Source organism: Hyaena hyaena, unplaced genomic scaffold (assembly GCF_003009895.1).
Source record: "Hyaena hyaena isolate Hyena2069 unplaced genomic scaffold, ASM300989v1 scaffold_589, whole genome shotgun sequence".
Classification (NCBI taxonomy): domain Eukaryota; kingdom Metazoa; phylum Chordata; class Mammalia; order Carnivora; family Hyaenidae; genus Hyaena; species Hyaena hyaena.
This window is the reverse complement of record NW_024081220.1, coordinates 467,436-486,484: the sequence shown is the minus strand read 5'-3', so window position 1 is coordinate 486,484 and position 19,049 is coordinate 467,436. Positions and strand designations below refer to the sequence as shown.

General features: G+C 54.5%; 2 protein-coding genes across 3 annotated transcripts; one reads left to right on the top strand and one right to left on the bottom strand.

Moving 5' to 3' along the window:
• The first annotated feature begins 715 nt into the window (after window positions 1-715).
• On the top strand, window positions 716-9,300 carry NT5C3B (5'-nucleotidase, cytosolic IIIB). Of its 2 annotated transcripts, XM_039256817.1 has the most exons (9): window positions 716-788; window positions 1,026-1,124; window positions 1,730-1,799; window positions 1,886-1,932; window positions 4,506-4,591; window positions 5,072-5,161; window positions 5,909-6,071; window positions 7,144-7,344; window positions 8,450-9,300. In XM_039256817.1, exons 1-9 carry the CDS (start codon window positions 777-779, stop codon window positions 8,582-8,584), a joined length of 903 nt encoding a protein of 300 aa, XP_039112748.1. In that variant the 5' UTR covers window positions 716-776; the 3' UTR covers window positions 8,585-9,300. The 2 variants fall into 2 exon arrangements, with proteins under 2 accessions (XP_039112748.1, XP_039112749.1); XM_039256818.1 differs by lacking the exon at window positions 1,026-1,124 and having other exon boundaries at window positions 764-1,025.
• A 772-nt stretch (window positions 9,301-10,072) lies between these two features.
• Window positions 10,073-18,783, bottom strand: FKBP10 (FKBP prolyl isomerase 10). The gene is made up of 10 exons (XM_039256715.1): window positions 18,479-18,783; window positions 14,848-14,993; window positions 14,248-14,437; window positions 13,986-14,131; window positions 13,430-13,619; window positions 13,127-13,272; window positions 12,337-12,529; window positions 11,797-11,939; window positions 11,432-11,595; window positions 10,073-11,117 (listed from the first exon to the last, which is right to left on the bottom strand). The coding sequence occupies exons 1-10, from the start codon at window positions 18,724-18,726 to the stop codon at window positions 10,932-10,934; spliced, it is 1,752 nt and encodes a 583-aa protein (XP_039112646.1). The 5' UTR covers window positions 18,727-18,783; the 3' UTR covers window positions 10,073-10,931.
• Between the last annotated feature and the right edge of the window lie 266 nt (window positions 18,784-19,049).

Sequence of the window (19,049 nt, the reverse complement as noted above, 5' to 3'; positions counted from 1 at the left end):
GGGCCCGCAGTGAGCTCACTCTCAGGATTGTGCTCTTAGATTCTGGAACTCTCTCCTGTCCCTGTCCTCCTTCCTTCTCCCCTCCCCCACCATTCAGGCTGAAGACCACCCCACACCTTCCGAGCCCTTGAATCCGGAATAGGACTGTGATCACCCACACCATATATGAGTTTTTATTTATTCTAGTTCCTGTTGCCCACTTCAGTTGTCCAGTACCGTGTGAGTGTAGCGTCAAGCCACCTTCTTCCATTGCTGGGCACTCCACTCCCCAGACACTGCCTTCCAGGAAGCCAAGTCAGAGGAGGCAGAAGGGAGTTAAGCTGGTCAGAGCTCACGCTGGCCCAGCTGTCTAGGGCCTTCCTGCCCTGTGGACTTGCGTCAGTCGCTCATTTTCTTCTGTGATGAGCAGCCCAGTTAAGCACCTTCTGGGTGTCTCCCAGAACTCACTCAATGGCTCCTTCCAGATCCGCTCCCTTCCTGCGGCTTGTCATGCAAACTTTAAGACAGGAAACGACCTCTCTGGCCAGGGGTTTTGCTCTAGACAGTAGTACCCGGGAACCTCAACTCTTGGGACCCTCAGCCTCCTCAACACAGAGTCCCCAGCCCTGGGGTGCCCCAGCGCGGGCGCCGCCCTCTCCCGACCCCGCCTGCTGCCCGGCCTCCGGCCCCCGGGTCCCTAGGCCCCTGGCAGCCGGCGACGCCTGCGCAGTGCGGCCGCGGGGCGGTCGTTGTCCCGGCGCTGTCGTCCCGGCGCTGTCGTCCCGGCTGCGAGCGCCATGGCAGAGGAGGTGAGGCGGGAAACGTCCGGCGTGGGGCGGGCCCCGATCCCCGGGGCGCGCCGAGGTCCCCAGCGGGCCGCCTGGGCCCCGCCGCGCCATCGCGGCCAGTAGGCGCCGCGGGCCAGGCCGAGCCCCCCTCCGCTCCCCGCGCCCCCGCCCGGCCTCGCAGGGCTGTCGAGCCGCCCCGGGCTCCCTGTGGGCCCAGCGCGGCGTGGGGGTCAGCGCTTCTCTCGGGTCTCGGGACAGGTGAGCACCCTGATGAAGGCCACGGTCCTGATGCGGCAGCCCGGGCGGGTGCAGGAGATCGTGGGCGCCCTCCGCAAGGGCGGGGGAGACCGCTTACAGGTACGGGGCGAGGTGGGGCGGCTGGGGAGGTGACCTGCCCAGGGGGCCTGCCCGTGCTGCTGCGGACACTGCACGCCCTCTGCCCCTAGAAACGGCCAGCGGCCTGGGAGCAAGCAAGCTGCTCCGCCTCATTTGCCCTGGGTTAGAGCCCACCTGCCGGGGAAACCTAGGTTTCGAATTTGTCAGCCCTGACCTGCTGCTGCTTCCTCTAATTAGGTCGAAAGCACCCAGCGCCAGGCCTCGGGGCCTTATTTCCACACCAGCCTGGTCAGCGGGCTCCCCAGGAAGTTGCAGATGTGGTGATGGGTCACCTTGGGAAGGACCCAGGGCATAGAGATGGCAAGGCAAGAGGCAGAGTCCTGATTCTCTTCCTGCGGCCTCTGGCAAGAGGCTGGGCCTCCTCCGGCTTAGCAGGCTACTAACTGGGATGAGTTCTGCCTTCCCCCTCTGGCCTTGCAGGACTCCTGCAGGGCTTTGCCCACAGACTGGGCACTGAGCTGTTTTGCCTTGCATAACCTCCCTTCTCGCCGCCCCCTCCCCCCCTTCCCCGACAGGGCTACACTGGAAGGAGCCTGTGTAGATGGCATCTCTCTTTTGCATTTTAGGTTATTTCTGATTTTGACATGACCTTGAGCAGGTTTGCATATAACGGAAAGCGATGCCCTTCTTCTTACAGTAAGTCACATCCTAGCTTGCTTTGTTGGGCTTGACAAGATGGTGGATTCTAAGTGGCAAATAAAAGGAGTTCTGTGTTTTTGCAGACATTCTGGATAACAGCAAGATCATCAGTGAGGAGTGCCGGAATGAGGTACGTCACTCCCCTTCTTTGTTCAGAGATGGCCCTCAGGTACTACGTCAGATGGTTCTCGGTCAGGACCAAAGACTCCAGGATAGAGACCTTCGAAGATTAGTTTTTAAAAAATTGCTGTTCTTATATGTTTCCTTTATGTCCAAGACATGTGATGATTGGTGGTTAGAATATAGATGTTCTGCCTCCTGCTAGCTGTGGAGTTTACAAGGGACTTCAACATTTTCTATTTCATCCTCCCGCAGCTCTGAGGGATGGAGAGAACCGTTATTACCTCCATTTAACAGATGAGAAAACAGAGGCTTGGAAAGAATAAGCAAGTCCTCCAAGGGTCATATGCAAGACATGGAGAGCTTGGTTTTCGCATAGATCCGATTCTGTCCCAAACACGTTTCACTGCATTGTGCTCTTTCTTTGATGATATGAAGAGTTGAGCCAGGCTGGCTGCACGTCTCTCTGCGGTTTGCTGAGCTCTTGCTGCCAAATAACTCTATCCTTTAGCTTCACTTCGTTAGAAAATTCACTGAATTGCATTATTGGGGCGCCTGGATGGCTTAGTCGGTTAAGCGTCCGACTTTCGCTTAGGTCATGATCTCGCGGTTCGTGGGTTCGAGCCCCGCGTCGGGCTCTGTGCTGACTGCCAGCTCAGAGCCTGGAGCCTGTTTCAGAGTCTGTGACTCCCTCTCTCTCTGACCCTCCCCTGCTCACGCTGTCTCTCTCTCTCCTAGAAATAAATAAAATTTAAAAAAAAAAAAAAATTCACTGAATTGCATACTAAGTGGTCAGTCGGTCTGTCATTGGTCAGCTCTTTCAATACTCTGTCATGATTACTTGCTATTAAGATGGGCAACAAATTATAGCTAACTTACTTTTCTAAAACCTGTCTCTTTGGAGATGCACTCTTCTTAGCTTAATGTAAGTTCTTGCGCCAGCACCGATTACCTTTGGCAAGTCACTTTTTGTGCTTTCTACATGTCTGATCTTATCAGCTTCCCTAAAGCACAAATAAGGCAGCAGGGTACCCTCTCGAGGATAACGAGGCCAGGGAAGACTAAGATTCTGGGTGCTGAGGACCTCCTGAAAAAAGTCATGAAGCAAAGCTTATGGATGAAGCCTTTTTTCTTTTTTAAAAATGCTATTCTGTTGAATTCTCTTATGCTTTTAGAAAAATGTTGTTCCCCCCCCAAAAAAAACACATACATTGAGAACCTCAATACATTTCGGGAGCTTTCTCCCTTTGTCTGTGATCTTCATATTTAAGTCTCTTTTGGAACTGTGGTCAGGGACTCCATATTTGATCTCTTAGTATTCTGAGATTGTGCATCTATTAAAATGAAAGTTCTTTACCCAGGCAGTTCCCATTTTTATTGGGAACTGTTACTGACAGGACTTTGTGTCACACATGGCCCCCAAAGTGGCCTCCCTAGCCAGTCAAAGGTCCTGGCCTGTGGAAGGAGATCTTAGTAAGAGGAGGCACATGTAAGCACTTGTGACGTGGTCCACCCAACACTGGCATGGTGATGGGTATCCGCTAACACGCTATGGCCCAAACCTGACTTCCATGATATTTCTACTTCCACTTCCATGATTTTTCCCATATCTTGGTGATTTTTACTACATATTTTACTTTAAATTGGCCTATTATTAAAAATCCGAGGGGTGCCTGGGTAGTTGGGCATCCTACTTCGACTCAGGTCATGATCTCGCAGCTTGTGAGTTCGAGCCCCGTGTCAGGCTCTGTGCTGATGGCTCAGAGCCTGGAGCCTGCTTCACATTCTGTGACTCTGTCTCTCTCTTCCCCTACCCAGTTTGTGCTCTGTCTCTCTCTCGAAAATAAATAAACATTAAAAAATTTAAAAAGGGGACTCCTGGGTGGCTCAGTGGGTTAAGTGATGGACTTCGGCTCAGGTCATGATCTCACAAATCATGGGTTTGAGCCCCGCGTCAGGCTTTATGCTGACAGCTTGGAGCCTTGGGCCTGCTTCAGATTCTGTGTCTCCCTCTCTCTCTGCCCATCCCCTGCACGCTTGCAGTCTCTCTCTCTCTCTCTCTCTCAAATAAACATCAAAAAAATTTTTTAATAAAAACATATAATAAAAATAAAAATCTGAATGCAGTTCACTTAGAGAAGAAACAATCTTTGCGAAAGCATGAGTTTGATATGCTAGGTTTTTTTTTTTTTTTCCTTCATATGCATTACAATGAATCTAAAACTACTAAAACGAGAAGTGTTTATCCACATATCCCCTAAAGTTACCTTGCCTACCCCCTGAAAAAGTGTATCCCATTTGGGGAAATATAACATTGATCCCTTCCTACTGGTTAAACCCTGCTGGCTGAGTTAGCGATAACAACAAAATCCTAGTAACTTCTCACCTAATAGCACAAGGTCTTGGTTCTTAGACCTCACGCTCTAAGGATGAGTGCAAAGGGATGACCAGCCTTGCAGATCGGTCACTCCCTTACACAGAGTTGCGTCTTCTAGGTGATTATGTTCTCACGCTAAACTGTGGGACTTTGCTGGGGAAAACTCAATGCGGCCTAACGGCTTTTGTCTTCATTTGGGTGTCCAGCTCACCGCGCTCCTTCACCACTATTACCCAATTGAGATTGACCCACACCGGACCATCAAAGAGAAGTTACCTCATATGGTGGAATGGTAAGTGACGGAACGCTCCTGGCCCTCGCGGTGGACTGGTCTACCTATTAGAACAAACTGCCCAGCCACGGTGGGGCGACCTGTGGCTGCTGCTAGAGTGGGGTCCCACTGAGAGTCCTTGGAATGAGGCCGAAGCCCCTTGGTTTGGAGGGACAAGTGCTTTGGGAGATAACTCTCCTGTAGGAACCCGTATTGCTGGACGGAGCCCCAGTTCCCCAGAACGTGGGGGTCACCGAGGGAGGGATTCAGAAGGGCTGTGACTTTAGCAGTTAGCTCACCCAACCCTTGTTCCTGTGGCTGTAGTGTGGCTTTCTTACCCTCTTCCTTTTAAGGACAGCCACAGGCTTCAGGAAGTGACTTGGGGGGATAGGATGAGGCCTCCATTAATCTTTCCAGAAGGGCACTTGGCCCTGAAAAGAGAAAGGACACTTTACTTACTTAGTGATTTGAACTTGGTCTTTTGTGGGGTGTCCTTTTTAGGTGGACCAAAGCTCATGATCTCCTGTGCCAGCAGAAGATTCAGAAATTTCAAATCGCCCAGGTGGTTAGAGAGTCCAATGCAATGCTTAGGTGAGCTTCTTGCCCTGGAAACTCTTTGAAACTGGTTTGCTCACAAAAAAAGAGTCTAGGAAGGAGTGGAGGGGAGTTAGTTGCTGGGAGAGTCAGAAGAGACAGAGCACCATGAGTGGCTGATGCAAAGAAGGCTTTGCTTTTCCCCTCTGGATACAGCTGAAAGATTTCCCACCCTTTTTAAAAAAAATTTTTTTAATGTTTTATTTATTTTTGAGAGAGACAGACTGAGAGCGTGAGCAGGAGAGGGTCAGAGAGGGAGGGAGACACAGAATCCGAAGACAGGCTTCAGGCTCTGAGCCGGCTGCCAGCACAGAGCCCGACGCGGGGCTGGAACCCACGAACCATGAGACCATGACCTGAGCCGAAGTTGGACGCTTAACCGACTGAGCCACCCAGGTGCCCCTACTATACATATTTTATACGTCACTTTAAAATGTTTTAGGGTTAAGTGTCTGACTTCGGCTCAGGTCATGGTCTCACGGTTCGTGGCTTCGAGCCCCGCGTCGGCCTCTGTGCTGGCAGCCGGCTCGGAACCTGGAGCCTGTCTTCGGATTCTGTGTCTCCCTCTCTCTCTGACCCTCCCCTGCTCACGCTGTCTGTCTGTCTCTCTCTCTCAAAAATAAATAAAACATTACAAAATAATAAAAAAATAAAATGTTTTTAAAAAGAAAGAATTGAAAACTGTATCACCCCTTAGAAAAGAAAAACCGGAAGAAGAGGCAGAATCCATTCATCTCTTTTCAGGGAGGGATACAAGACATTCTTCAACACCCTCTACCAGAACAATGTTCCGCTGTTCATCTTCTCTGCGGGCATTGGTGACATCCTAGAGGAGATTATCCGACAGATGAAGGTGTTCCACCCCAACATCCACATTGTGTCTAACTACATGGACTTTGACGAAGATGTGAGCCCGCTCTTGTTTAGGCTGGGGATGGAAGAGGGGTGGGGGGGCGCCAGCCCTGGGGGCCGCACCCGCACCGTTAACCCTGATCTGGGGAGGGAGAGTATGCTGGCTTCTTGCCCTTGGGCAGTTCTTTCTTTCTTTATGCCAGTTCAAGGCAGTTCTTTCTTCATTTTTTGTTTGTTTTTATTTTTTAAAGAGAGAGCACACGTGTGCGCTTGCACAAGTTGGGGAGGGGCCGGAAGGGGGAGCCTGAAGCAGGCTCCAGCCTCTGAACTGTCAGCGCACTGCCTGACACGGGGCCCAGACTCATGAACCAAACCGTGAGATCGTGACCCGAGCCAAAGTCGGATGCTTAACCCACTGAGCCACCCAGGCGCCCCTAGAGACGGTTACTTCTGAAGGACCTACCCTTTGGTGTTTGGCTGACAGCCGACAGCCAGGCCCCATGTCACTGTCCCAGGCCTTGTGCCATCCTAGGTACTTAAGGACTTAGACTTGGACTTGTTTTCCTGGAGCCAGAGGTCAGCTGCTCCGACTCACCCTTGCTCTGACTTCTTCCCCTGAAAACCAGTGGCTGGAATTTTCATCCTTTAACATGTGGCAAGGACGTGACCCACAGCTGAGGAGTAGCACACATGTAGCCTGACAGTGCCTGTTTCATGGGCTTCGTGCTTCCACCAGAGGAGGCGATCAGTAATATTTGACGGCCCTTGTTAGTTTAAATCAGGGGTGACAAACTTTTTTGGTAAAAGGCCAGGCAGTAAATATGTTAGGCTTTGTGGGGTGGACTTTATGTTCTGTCACAACTACTCAACTCTGCTGTGAAAGAACAAGTAGCCGCGGACAAGACGTAAATAAATGAGCCTGGCTGTATTCCAGTAACACGTAAATTAGAAAAATGGGCCCAATCTGGCCTACAGGACCCAGTTTGCTGCCCCCTAGCGTAGACCACAGCGAGGTTTTGGCATTTCTGTGGCTTCCAGGGTTCCCTTTCCTCTGCGACAGAGGGACAGTGGGACACTGGCTCTAGCCGGGTCCCTCTAGCCCTTCTGTCTGTCTCTTGATTGTTTAGGGTTTCCTACAGGGATTCAAGGGCCAACTCATACACACCTACAACAAGAACAGCTCCGTCTGTGAGAATTCTGGGTACTTCCAGCAGCTTCAGGGCAAAACCAACATCCTCCTGCTGGGGGACTCCATGGGGGACCTCACCATGGCCGATGGGGTTCCTGGTGTGGAGAACATTCTCAAGATTGGCTTCCTAAATGACAAGGTGGGTATGGGACCAGACCTTATCTTTGTGGCTTGCTTCTTTGTCTTTTTGAATCTTTTTTTAAGTTTATTTATTCTGAGAGAGAGAGAGAGAGAGCGAGAAAGAGCGCATGTGAGTCTCTGAGCTTGAGCAGGGGAGGGGCAAGGTGAGAATCTGCTAATAGCGCAGAGCCCAATGTGGGTTGATCTCGACCCAACCACGAGATCAGGACCTGAACTGAAATCAAGAATCAGACACTTAACTGACTGAGCCACCCAGGCGCCCCCACCCCCCGCCCCGCTTCCTTCATTTTCAATCCCTGTTAACAAATGCCTAGCAAACACCTTCTGCCTGCTAGTCACTGTCAAGTACCAGAGGTACTAAGGAAAGCTACAAGCCACATTCACAGGAAAACAAAAGAGATACTCCACGATGACGGCTGCCTTCGGCACGTGGCATGATGGTGGGACTCAGAGATAAGGCCACCGGAGCCTGCACTTACTCTTTAGTGCCACCACATGCCAGGCATTTTAGCCCATTTAATCCCTACAGGAACTTTGTGAGGTAGACACCGATAGGCCTCGTTTTACAGATGGGGAAACTGAGGCAAGGAGGTTACTCTGCCCAAGGTGACATAGTTTAGGATCCGGTAGAGCTGATGACAGCCCTTCTAGGTCCCACCTGTAAGGTATAAGTGAGATGGGAGATGTCAGGATTCAGGCGGGTTTACAGTGTAGAGAACAAAAACACAAGGACCGGCCAGAGGCTGACAGGGGCTGAAAACTTAGGGTCCGAAGGGGGCACGGTATGGGGTCAGGCTAGAAGGCCCCCAGGCCTCCCCTCAGCCAGCAGGGGCTGACCTCCAGAGTGCTTGAGCCTTGTGAAAATGCAGTCCAGATGGGTTACAAGTAACGTCTGGCATTTACATTTTAATCCTCGCACTGTCCTTTGGACACGGAGCCAAGGGTTCATTGTGGCACCTGTACCCACAGCCATCCAAAGGGCAGGTCCCTGTAACGGGGCGCTGCAGCTCAAAGGCCCTCCTTCTCCTGCCCCGGGTATCCGGGAGGCAGAGGCAGAAGTCCGGGCCTTCTGGGGACTCTGGACCTTCCCTTCCCCGGGGCAGGTGGAAGAGCGGCGGGAACGCTACATGGACTCCTATGACATCGTGCTGGAGAAGGACGAGACGCTGGACGTGGTCAACGGGCTGCTGCAGCATATCCTGCACCGCGGGGACTGGATGGAGATGCAGGGCTCCTGAGTGCAGGCGCGGGGTGGGGGGCTGTGGGGAGGAGGGAGCCTCGCCCAGAGGCCGCCCTGCAGAGGGCGCTGCTCCTCCCAGTGCGGGCAGAGAACAGTCCAGGTGGTGCAGCTGCTGAGCCCGTGCCCCTCCCTCACCCTCCCAGCGCCGAGGCTCCCCGAAGCCAGGCTCCGTGGGGGAGGGGGCCACCAGGTGAACATGGCACCTGCAGGGTGTTAGCACCCTAACCAGGGCCCATCGAGTCCAGGGGTTCTTTCCCCCCCTGGATTTTTAAACATGGAGAGCCATTCTTCATATCTCATGTGTGAAACAGATCCAAATAAAAACGGGAAAAAACAGCTGTTCTGATTCAGGGGGTGCGGGGCAGAGCCCGTGCCTCTCAGTCTGGGAGGAGCAGGAATCTCCAGGAAGTCACTAGGGCTCTATGGCACAGAATTTCAAAACCACCGAATTCACAGGTGCCCGGCCGGCTCGGGCAGTGCAGCGTGTGTCTCTTGATCTCGGGGTTATGAGTTCGAACCCCATGTTGGGTGTCGAGATTACTTAAAAAATAAAATCTTTAAAACAGCAGCAGTGAATTCACACACAAGGCCCTCTGAGCACAGCCGGAATGTGCCTGGGGATCAGGGTGGGCAGGCAGGGTTGGAAGGGTGTGTTTCTGACCTGGAATCATTTGACTCTATGCTGAGGTATCCATTAAACTTGAAATTCCGTTACGATCAGTTGGGTCTGGCCAATCCTATCTGCAGAGTTCCCTCTTTATGGACCCCCAAAGGGATCCGGGGCCACTAAGATGGGTGACTTGATTAAGGAGAGTCAAGACCGGGACCTGAACGGAGAAGGCGCTCTGTGACAGTGAGGCGGGAGTGAGTTCTGCTGTCATCTTGCATCATTAGCTTCTTTCCTGTCTCCCTTCAAAAACTTCAAAAAGTTGAGCACCATCTTTTTCTCTCCCAAGACTGCCCTGCTCTCCCATCCTCTCTTGGCTCAGGTCATTTCTGTTGCACTGGCCCGGTGGGGGAGGGGCAGACGGCCTGCCCGCCAGCTGAGCAGCCCCTCCCTCAACACACTGGAGACTGGAACTCTGTCACCTTTCCTCAGACAGGAGGGCAGATCTGGCAGGTGGTAAAGGCTGGCCGCCAGGAGCACGGAGATGCAGGGTTAGCCTGGTACTGGGACCAGTTTGCATGGAGGAGAGGATTGTGCCCTGTGCAGTGTGATATAACCCGAGTTCCATACATCGTGTTTAAGGTCAGAGACCGCCACTTTCCGGTCAGCTGGGATGGTTCCGGCAGGCTGGGGCTCCCTTTCCTTGCGCAGGGCCCTGGTTAGGCCTCAGGAGGCAGGGGGCTGAGACCTAGGCACACGGGGTCTTGAACTGATGAGGTGCGGAGAGACCACCTGCTTTGTTCCCCTTTCTTCCCCAGTCTTTGGGTCTAAGGGCCTCCCCGCCATATGCACAATGACAGCACAGCCTGAGGTGTTTGGTTTAGTCTTTTATTTGGCACAAAGGAGAGAAAGGGATCTGACACCAATTTAGCCCTGAGTGTGCAGAGCGCTGCCCACCCCACACGAGCCCCTCTTCTGAGTTTAACTCCATCCTGAAACAAGGATTTCCCAGCCCTGAGACCCATCCCAGGATCCTTTGTATCCTTCCTGTTCTCTGCCCCTTAGAGAAGGCAGCCCTCTTCAGGGATGAAAGGCCATGCCAAGCCCAGACCTGACTGCGGCACCCCAGGGGCCTTCGGCCACTACTGGATGTAGCGAGGGGGGATGGGATAGGTGTGGGGGGACAGGTGACGGGGGATGGGGCAGGTCGGGGGGCTGCCCTCCCTGGAAGCCAGCCAGAGCTGAGAGGAAGGCTGAGGGCCTGGTGAGTCCTGGTTCATGCTCCTGGGAGCCGCTTTGACACAGGAATGGGGGCTGGAGGGGATGCCTGGGGATGGCAAAGAAAAGTACGGATAAAAGGGAAGATTGGGGAAATAAAGAAATGATGGGCTCGGCCGGCCATGTTCACCGTCTGGTGACGCGGAGGGGGTCATGGGCCAGGGGCCGGCAGTGGCCCCATCCCACCCCTAGACTCCACCAATCACCGACTGGCTTTGTGACTCCAAAAACGTGTAAGGGAGGGCTGTGGGCTGGGAAGGGAAAAACTGAATAGAGGTCTGTGCTGTGGATTGTACTCGGGCTGGTGGCAAGACCAGAGTCATCTCTGACCGCTTTTCAGATGCTCCTAGAGCACATGCCGGCACAGGGGAGGGTGACTGGGAAGGTCAGCGCCACCGCCCACTGTCCCCCCACCCCCTCGAGAAGTGGGCCTTTGCATCTGGGCCCAGGCGCCTGCCCTTCAGAGCTCCTCATGGACGCGCTCCTGGTCTTCGTCCGACTTCAGTTTAAGCTCCTCGACGGTGATCTTGCCATCCTGGTTACGGTCCTGGTTCTGGAACATGTCTGCGATGGTTTTCTCCGGGTCCTGCCCAGGCATGAGGCGTCCTTTGCCCTCACTGACTTGGGCCTTGATGAAGGTGGAGAACTAGGAGCCAAGAGAGCAAGGGGAGAGGGGAGTGAGGGTCTCGCCTGAGTGGGTGGCCTTGGGAAGGGCCCTGGGGCACAGGGAGGCACAGAGAGAAGAGCCTCCTGAGTGGGTGTGGAGGTCAGCAGCATGGTGGGAGGGGCGAGGTGGGCAGGGTTGCACGAAGAAGGCACAGCGAGCGACCCAGCGCAGGGGCAGAAGCAGGCACAGACAGGACAACAGATGTATACTGTTTGTTGGATGCCACCACGCAGAGTGGTGGCTTCTGCTGGGGTGACCGCATGGAAATGGTTATTGGGAGTGAGCTCACCCACCTCCTCCGGGGGCACCTCGCCATCCTTGTTGAGGTCCAGGCCTTCAAACAGGTTGGCGGGAGGGTCCTCGTGCCACACAAACAGGTACCCTGTGGGCAGCCCCTCCTCCCGAGATACCAGCTCCACCTCAAACAGCAGCACTGCGCTCCCAGGGACACCCCGGGCTGGAGGGACGGAGGACAGAAGGGAAGCGGCCCCGTCAGGTCAGGGTCTGAGCCCAGTGTGCCCCGCAGCCCACACGCCTCAGTCTCCCCTACTGGGCACATGGGGTGTTTCCAGAACCACTGGGAAGGCTTCCCTCACTCCTCCCACCGTCTGCGCAGGCCCGAGGCGGGCGGGGGGCAAAGGACCAGTGTGCCCCTCACCTCCGCTCTCTCCGTGTGCCAGGTGCGGGGGCACCACGAGCTGCCGCCTCTCCCCCACACACATGCCCTGCAGGCCCGTGTCCAGGCCTTCGATCACCTTGTTGGCCCCCAGAGTGGCCTCCTGGGGGTCCCCGTAGTCGTGGCTGGGGGGAGAGCAGAGTCCCGGTTCAGCACCCATCCTCGTCCCCGTGCCAGTTCACACCCCAGCGTGGCCCAGCCCGCCCAGGTTCCCAGTCACTTCTGGTGCCCGCCCCATGCAGCAGAGCGCGAGACCCACGACGTCGTCCTCATCCTGAAGGGTGGCCTGGAGGGCTCCCCTCTCCCTGCTTTGGTGTCCCCTCCACAGACAGAGCCAGCAGCCCCCTCGACTGCCAGCTTTGCCCTCCCTGTCCCGCCGGTAAAGTGTCAGCTCCTCGTGCCCCACCCCTTGCTCGCTGGACGGGAACTTAGGAAGGAAGCACATGTGGAGGTGCTCGCGGGAGGACTCCCCCGCGCCTGGGCCCACCCACCTGCCCAGCCCTGGCCCTGCCCCGGACCCACGAGGAGAAGAGCTTGGTGCCATCCAGCAGGGAGCAGTTGTAGTGGTAGCGAACGTAGTCCCCAGACTTGGCGGTCTCGTTGCAGGTCTCCGGGGGCGGGGACAGTATCTTGATTTCCACAGGATCCTCAGGGTTGTGGAAGTCAACGACGTGGACGTCAAAAATCAGCACCGCGGAGCCAGGGATCTTGTCTCCTGGGGCCAGAACGGGGAGTGGATCGGCTCAGAATCCAGGAGGGACTGCTCAGGCCTCCACGGAGGCCCCTAGACCTCCCCTGCCCTGTGTTTTCAAATGAGGCTGGGCTGGGCTGTTTGTCCCCAGGGTCAATTCTTCTTCAGTACCTCTTGTTGGGGAGAGGGGCAGCGGAGGGGAGGGCCATGCCGGTTAGCAAGCCCTCCACACACACCATCTTGCAACCTCCCAGTAATGTACCCTGGCGGCCAATGTCATTAGTCCCATTTTACAGGTGAGGACGCTGAGGCTTCCAGCAAAGCTGGGTCTCAGGTCCAGGTTTCTTTGCTTCCTAAGGCTACGCTGTTTCTGTCCTTCCATAGCCACCTCCGCCTCCCCAACTCAGGAGTCGGTTGCCCTTCTCCAGTATGGAAGGGAGAAGTGGGGGCAGCCCCTGGAGAAAGTGATGGAGTCCGCGTGGCCAGAGGTGGGTGGGTGATGGGTTTCGTGGTGAGAGGGGCAGAGCGGCGGCTGAATGGCCCTCGGTGGGGAGGTCGGGAGGGGGTCTGTGGGGCTGCTGAGGCGGTGACTTTGAGCACAGAGCACAGGGACATGCCTACCGGTCCCGTTCTCCCCATAGGCGAGGTGGGGGGGGATGGTGATCCTCCGGTGCTCCCCCATGCAGGCACCCTGCAGCCCCTGGTCCATCCCGGGGATGATGTAACCCCGCCCCACGTAGGTGTTGTAGGTGTGGTTGCGGGAGTAGCTGCAAGACAAAGCAGGGAGGGCGGGCTGGGGGGGGTCAAAGGAGCCCCTGCCCTTCCAGCTGTGGGCCGGGGTGACCCCAGACCCTGCCTCAGCTTCTTGTGCCTTCCTCCCAGGCCCCAACTTCCTCCTCCAGATCCCCCCCCCCAAACACACACCTGGAATCAAAGAGGGTGCCGTCCATCAGTGAGCCGTTGTAGTGGTAACGCATGAAGTCTCCAGCCACAGCTCTCCGAAGGCAGCCAGGGGGAAGCTCCAGCGTCTCCAGCTGGATGGTGTCCTTCGGATTGTGGACATCAACCAGTAGCACGTGGAAGACCAGGGAGGCCTGTGGGGGGATCACAGTCCCTGGGGAAGGGATAGACTTGAACCATACGAGTGGTACAACCAGGGCTCCTTCTTGACTCAGGAAGGCCCATGTGGGCACCCTGCAAAAAGGTGCCAGTTCTGCTCTCCAGAGACCCCTGCCTGCCCTCAGCAGCCCTGTTTCTTGCTCCTCCTGTAAGGTGTGAGCTGGATTTTCCCCAGGGCCACCACCAGCCCATCCTAAATGATTGTGTGAATCAGAATAAAGCACCCCTTCTTAGTGAGGTCATCACCAAGAGCTAGATTTCATTGCCTCCTTGGCTGAGTGCCCTTGTGCAGCACACAACCTGAACAACTGTATGTGGCAGCCCTCCTCTGAGGAATCCCCAAGTCCCTGTCTGTCCTCACCGTAGCCTTTCTCGCCATAGGCCAGGAATGGAGGGATGATGATCTTCCTTCTCTCTCCAGGACACATGCCCAGCAGCCCCTGATCCATGCCCTTGATCAGCCAGCCGGAGCCAATGTAGGTGTCATAAGTGCCACCCCTACTGTAGCTGCGGAGAATGAGGTAGAAGTGATGCTGTGGGAGGTGGGAGAGGCCGGTGGGACTCGGACACACTCCACATCATGTCACAGTCCCCAGCCCCCCAGGACTCCCTCCAGCCCTCACCTGGTGTCAAAGGCGGTGCCATCCAGCAGCGTGCCGTTGTAGTGGTAGCGGACAAAGTCACTGTCCTGGACCGTGCGGGGACAGTGCGCTGGCTGCAGCAGGGTGCTCACCTGCACAGTGTCTGCCTTGTTCCACACATCCAGCAGGACCACATCGAAGTACAGGGTGGCATCCGGAGGAATGAGCCCCGCTGTGAGGGCCCAGCAGCCACAGTCATGTTCGGTGCAGCTCTCCCAGACCCCTCACCATGCCACAGTCCCTGGGGGCCCAGAACTCCCTCCAGCCCTCACGTGGTCTCAAAGGTGGTAGGTGGAATGGACACGTGAACGTCCTGCTTGGCCCCTCCTCCACCACTCCCAGTGCCCCCTCTCCCTAGTCAAGCTTTGATTCCACCCAGGGCCCTGTCATTCCCTGTCCCCCAACTCCAGGGACAGGAGACTGAAATCCCACTCCCAGACCTGCCACTATTCGCACTGCACATGCAGTGTGACCTTGGGCAAGTCACTCTCCCTCTCTGAGCTTCAGTTTTCTGGCCTTGGGGTCCTTGATTCTGATTCCTGGTCTCCTCGGTCCCCATGCCTGTGCCCCAACCCTTCTCACCCACACCGATGCTGCCATAGCCCAGGTGGGGAGGCACAATGAGGCGTCGCCGCTCGTTGACACACATGCCCATGAGGCCTCGGTCCATGCCGGTGATGAGGCGCCCCACGCCCACCACGATGGCCACTAAGGTGCTTCGGTCATAGCTGGGGGAGAGCGGAAACAGATGGGAGACGGTGGCCTCTGGTCACGGTCGCATACATGCACAGGTGCACGTGTGCATGCACACACACACACACACACACACACACACACACACACTCAATCCCCCTCCCTATACACAGGTGCTCCTGTCTCCTCTTCAAGCATCCCTCCTATGTCAGCCATGACTCCCACCTTAATAGGATGGGCTGTCACACAGGAGGGGCCCCCCAGGAGGCCAGGAGCTTTTATTTGTGGGGGCCGGGGACGTCCCTGCAGGCCCGGGACCTCCACTCTCTGCTGACAGCAAAGGGGTGCAAATGGGAAGCGGAACATTTATTGTGGATTTACGGTGTGCCAGATAAACGCTCGCCTTTTACAATCACCTGCTTAATTCTTTCCCCTGGGAAATGGGCATTATTGTTTTCCTTTTTCTGAAAAAAAAAAAAAATGTTATGTTTATTTCTGAGACAGAGCACGTGTGGGGGAGGGCAGAGAGAGGGAGACAGGATCAGAAGTGGGCTCCCGGCTGACAGGCAAGTCTTGACCTGAGCTGAAGTCGGACGCTTAACCAACTGAGCCACCCAGACGCCCCTGGTTTCACTTTTCTTATGACAAAAATTGAGACAAGAAACTAAATGACTTGCCCAAGGTCACACAGCGAGTCTGTGGTCTGCTGAACTCCGTGTTCGTGTCACTTCACCATCCCGGGAAAAGAAGGGGAAGCACAGCTGGCAGAGGGTAGGGGCTGGTTTCCAATTCTGAAAAGGCCTATTCTAAAATTGCCATGGCTTTTGTTTTTATTTTATTTTACTTTTAGTTATTATTTTTTGTTGCAGTATAATTGACATACAAGATTATTTTAGTTTCAGGTGTACAACGTAGTGAGTTGACATTTACATACACCATCAGCATAATAAGTCTAATTAACATCTGTCACTGTACAAAGTTAATACAATACTGTTGTCTATACATCATATCCCTATGGCTTATTTATTTTATAATTGGAAGTGTGTATCTCTTGACTTTTATTGGCTTTTATTTGAGAGAGAGAGCTTCTCAAGCAGGCTCCATACTCAGTGCAGAACCTGATATGGGGTTTGATCCCACACTGGCATCATGACCTGAGCCCAAATCAAGAGTCAGATCCTCAACTAATTGAGCCACCCAGGCACCCTGGGCTTTTATTTGCTTTTAGTCACAGTTTTAAGTTTTCAGAAGCTAGGGAGGATGGGAGATTTTTATTTAAAAAATGTTTTTTACTCTTTATTTATTTTTGAGAGAGTGCGCACAAGTGGGGGAAGGGCAGAGAGAGAGGGGGAGACAAAGAATCCGAAGTAGGTTCCAGGCTCTGAGCTGTCAGCACAGAGCCCAATGCGGGGCTCGAACTCAAGAACCATGAGATCATGACCTGAGCCAATGTCGGATGCTCAACGAACTGATCCACCCAGGAGCCCCTAAAATTTTTTTCAATTATTTTATTTTTTATATTTGTAATTGTTTATTTTTGAGAGAACATGAACATGTGAGGGAGGGGAGAAGGGGCAGAGAGGGAGACAGAGGATCCGAAGTGGGCTCTCCAAGAACTGAACCATGAGGGGCACCTGGGTGGCTCAATTGGTTAAGCCTCTGACTTTGGCTCAGGTCATGATCTCATGGTTCGTTTGAGCCCAACGACGGGCTCTCAGCACAGAGTCTGCTTCAAATCCTGTCTCCTTCTCTCTCTGCGCCTCCCCCCCCGCCCCCCCTCGTTCTCTCACTCTCGCTCTCACACGTGCACGCGCTCTCTCTCTCTCTCTCTCTCAAAAATAAATAAATAAATAAATAAGCATGAAAAAAAAGAACCGAACCGTGAGATTATGACCTGAGCCGAAGTGACGTTTAACCGACCCAGGCACCCCTAAATTATTTTTTTAGGTTTATTTCATTTATATTTTAGTAATCTCTACCTCCAACATGGGGCTCGAACTCATGACTCCAAGATCAAGAGATGCGTGTTCTTTTGACTGAGCCAGCCAGGTGCCCTGAGAGATTTTTATTTTCATCAAAGGGGTTATGGGGTTGGAAAAGTTTTCCAAGCTCAGCACTGCATGAACAGGGGCCAGCCAGGGTTCTAGAATCCCACCAAGGAAGTCATCCTCTGCTTCCAACCCCTCCCTGACTTGGGCGGTGCTCCTGGCCACCGTGCATACCTAATTTTGCCCACTGAGCTGCTTCCTTCACAGTGCTCTTGTGAGGGCCCAAGCACTACACAAAGCTCCTACCAGTTAAACATGATAAGGGCACCCAGTCCTCCCCAGAGCCAAGGCTAATGTTCCCTGAACTTGCTTTGGTATTTTCAAGCACTATGCGAAGTTCTTTCATTCATCATCTTGCTTGAGCCCTATTATCAGCCTTAGGAAGGGAGGACTTAATTTTTCAGATTGTTTTTAATCTCCATTTTTTCAGATAAGGGACATGACGCTTAAAGACACATAATCCCTTCTCCATGGTCTTTGGCTGGATTTGAACCCAGGGTCTTGGACTCTGGAGTTCATGTTCTTAATACAACTGCCTGCCTTCCAAAGCCATGGCCACTAATTTCCCTGTGGGCTGAGTTGTGTGCTTTGGGAAAGGGTCTAAGAGGGACTGACTTCTTAGGATGTGGTGTGTGACTGGGACCTGAGGTTTAACTGAGGCTGACGTGTAGCCCTGCCCAGACTAAAAGGCCCGATCAGATCAGAAGCCCATCCCTCAAACCCCAAGCCTGGCAAGATGGGCGGCTGCCCTGGTCTGATAGAGCGAAGATGGAGGGAGGTGGGGGGTGCAGGGAGACCCAGAAAGGGAGGTATGAGAACCCTCAGTGGAGCCCAGGGGGTCAATGCCCAACCATGTGACACGTAGACAGATAGGGTCCCCATCTGTCCTACACGGAGCTATGCCCTACACTCCTAGATCCATCCTGCTGTCTATAATGATCACCCTTCTTTAACATGCTAGTTGCTCATAACCCCCACCGCCTCTAAAAAAGTTCTATTGACTCTTCTCTGGTTACAAAGGCACTGAAACCTGGGGCTGGAACCAGAAGGGATTCAGCCTGGGTGGAAAGGGAGGGGGTCCCAGGCTGAGACCACTGGAGGATTCACAGGGAGCAGGGACCATGCCCTTCCCCCCCAACCCTGGACACCAGAACCTCCTCCCTGCCATGTCTTTAAATAAAACACTGGTAAGTAAAGAGAGCATTTCACCGTGATCATCAGACACTTTGGGGAATGTGGGGAGTTTGTTGTGAAAGAAACTGGGGTTAAGAGGTGAGGGTTTGAAATTGAAGGCAGAGCTGTCTTTGGGAAGGTCTGGGAGCCGCCATCCTCGGGGTGTTGTGTTAGGGTTTAGAAGATCATGGAGTAAGTAGGAGATGCAGACACAGCCTAAAGGGCAATTAAGGATCCCCAGGATGAAGACAGCCTGGCCCCGAGGGGAGTGGCGAGTCTGGGGGCACCCAACCCATTACCTCGAGTCAAACTTCTTGCCATCCTCGAAAGTGCCGTTGTAGTGGTAGCGAACAAAATCCCCCATCTGCACTTCCCGGGGACAGGTCCTGGGGATGTGGTACCTTTCGATGACTACATCTTCCAGGGGGCCCCCGGCCGGGCTAGCACGGCCCAGCCCCCTCCCCACTGCCTGCACCAGCAGCAGCAGCAGCAACTGCAGCAGGGGGAGCCGGAGGAAGGAGCGGCTGCTGGGCGCCGCGGGGAACATCGTGCCTGGAGCTGGGACCGCCGACAGTGAGGGCGAGAGAGGGAGTAGCCGCCGACAACCTCCTTTCCCCCTCCTCCCGGAGCTGGCTCCCCCCCTTCCTGTCCTCGGTCCCCACCCCCGCCCTGGCTGGTCCACGTGGAATGGGGGCAGGGGAGACCGAGCTGGCGGGGCGGGGGACGGAGGGTGGAATAGGAGGAGGGGGTGAGGCTGAGTGTTGGAGTCCAGGAATGCACCACAAAGGACTCCAGATCCCCCCCTCCCTATCTCCCGGGACTCAGCGTCCTGGGGCCCTGGCCTGGGAGGGAGGTTCGGGAAAGCAGAGA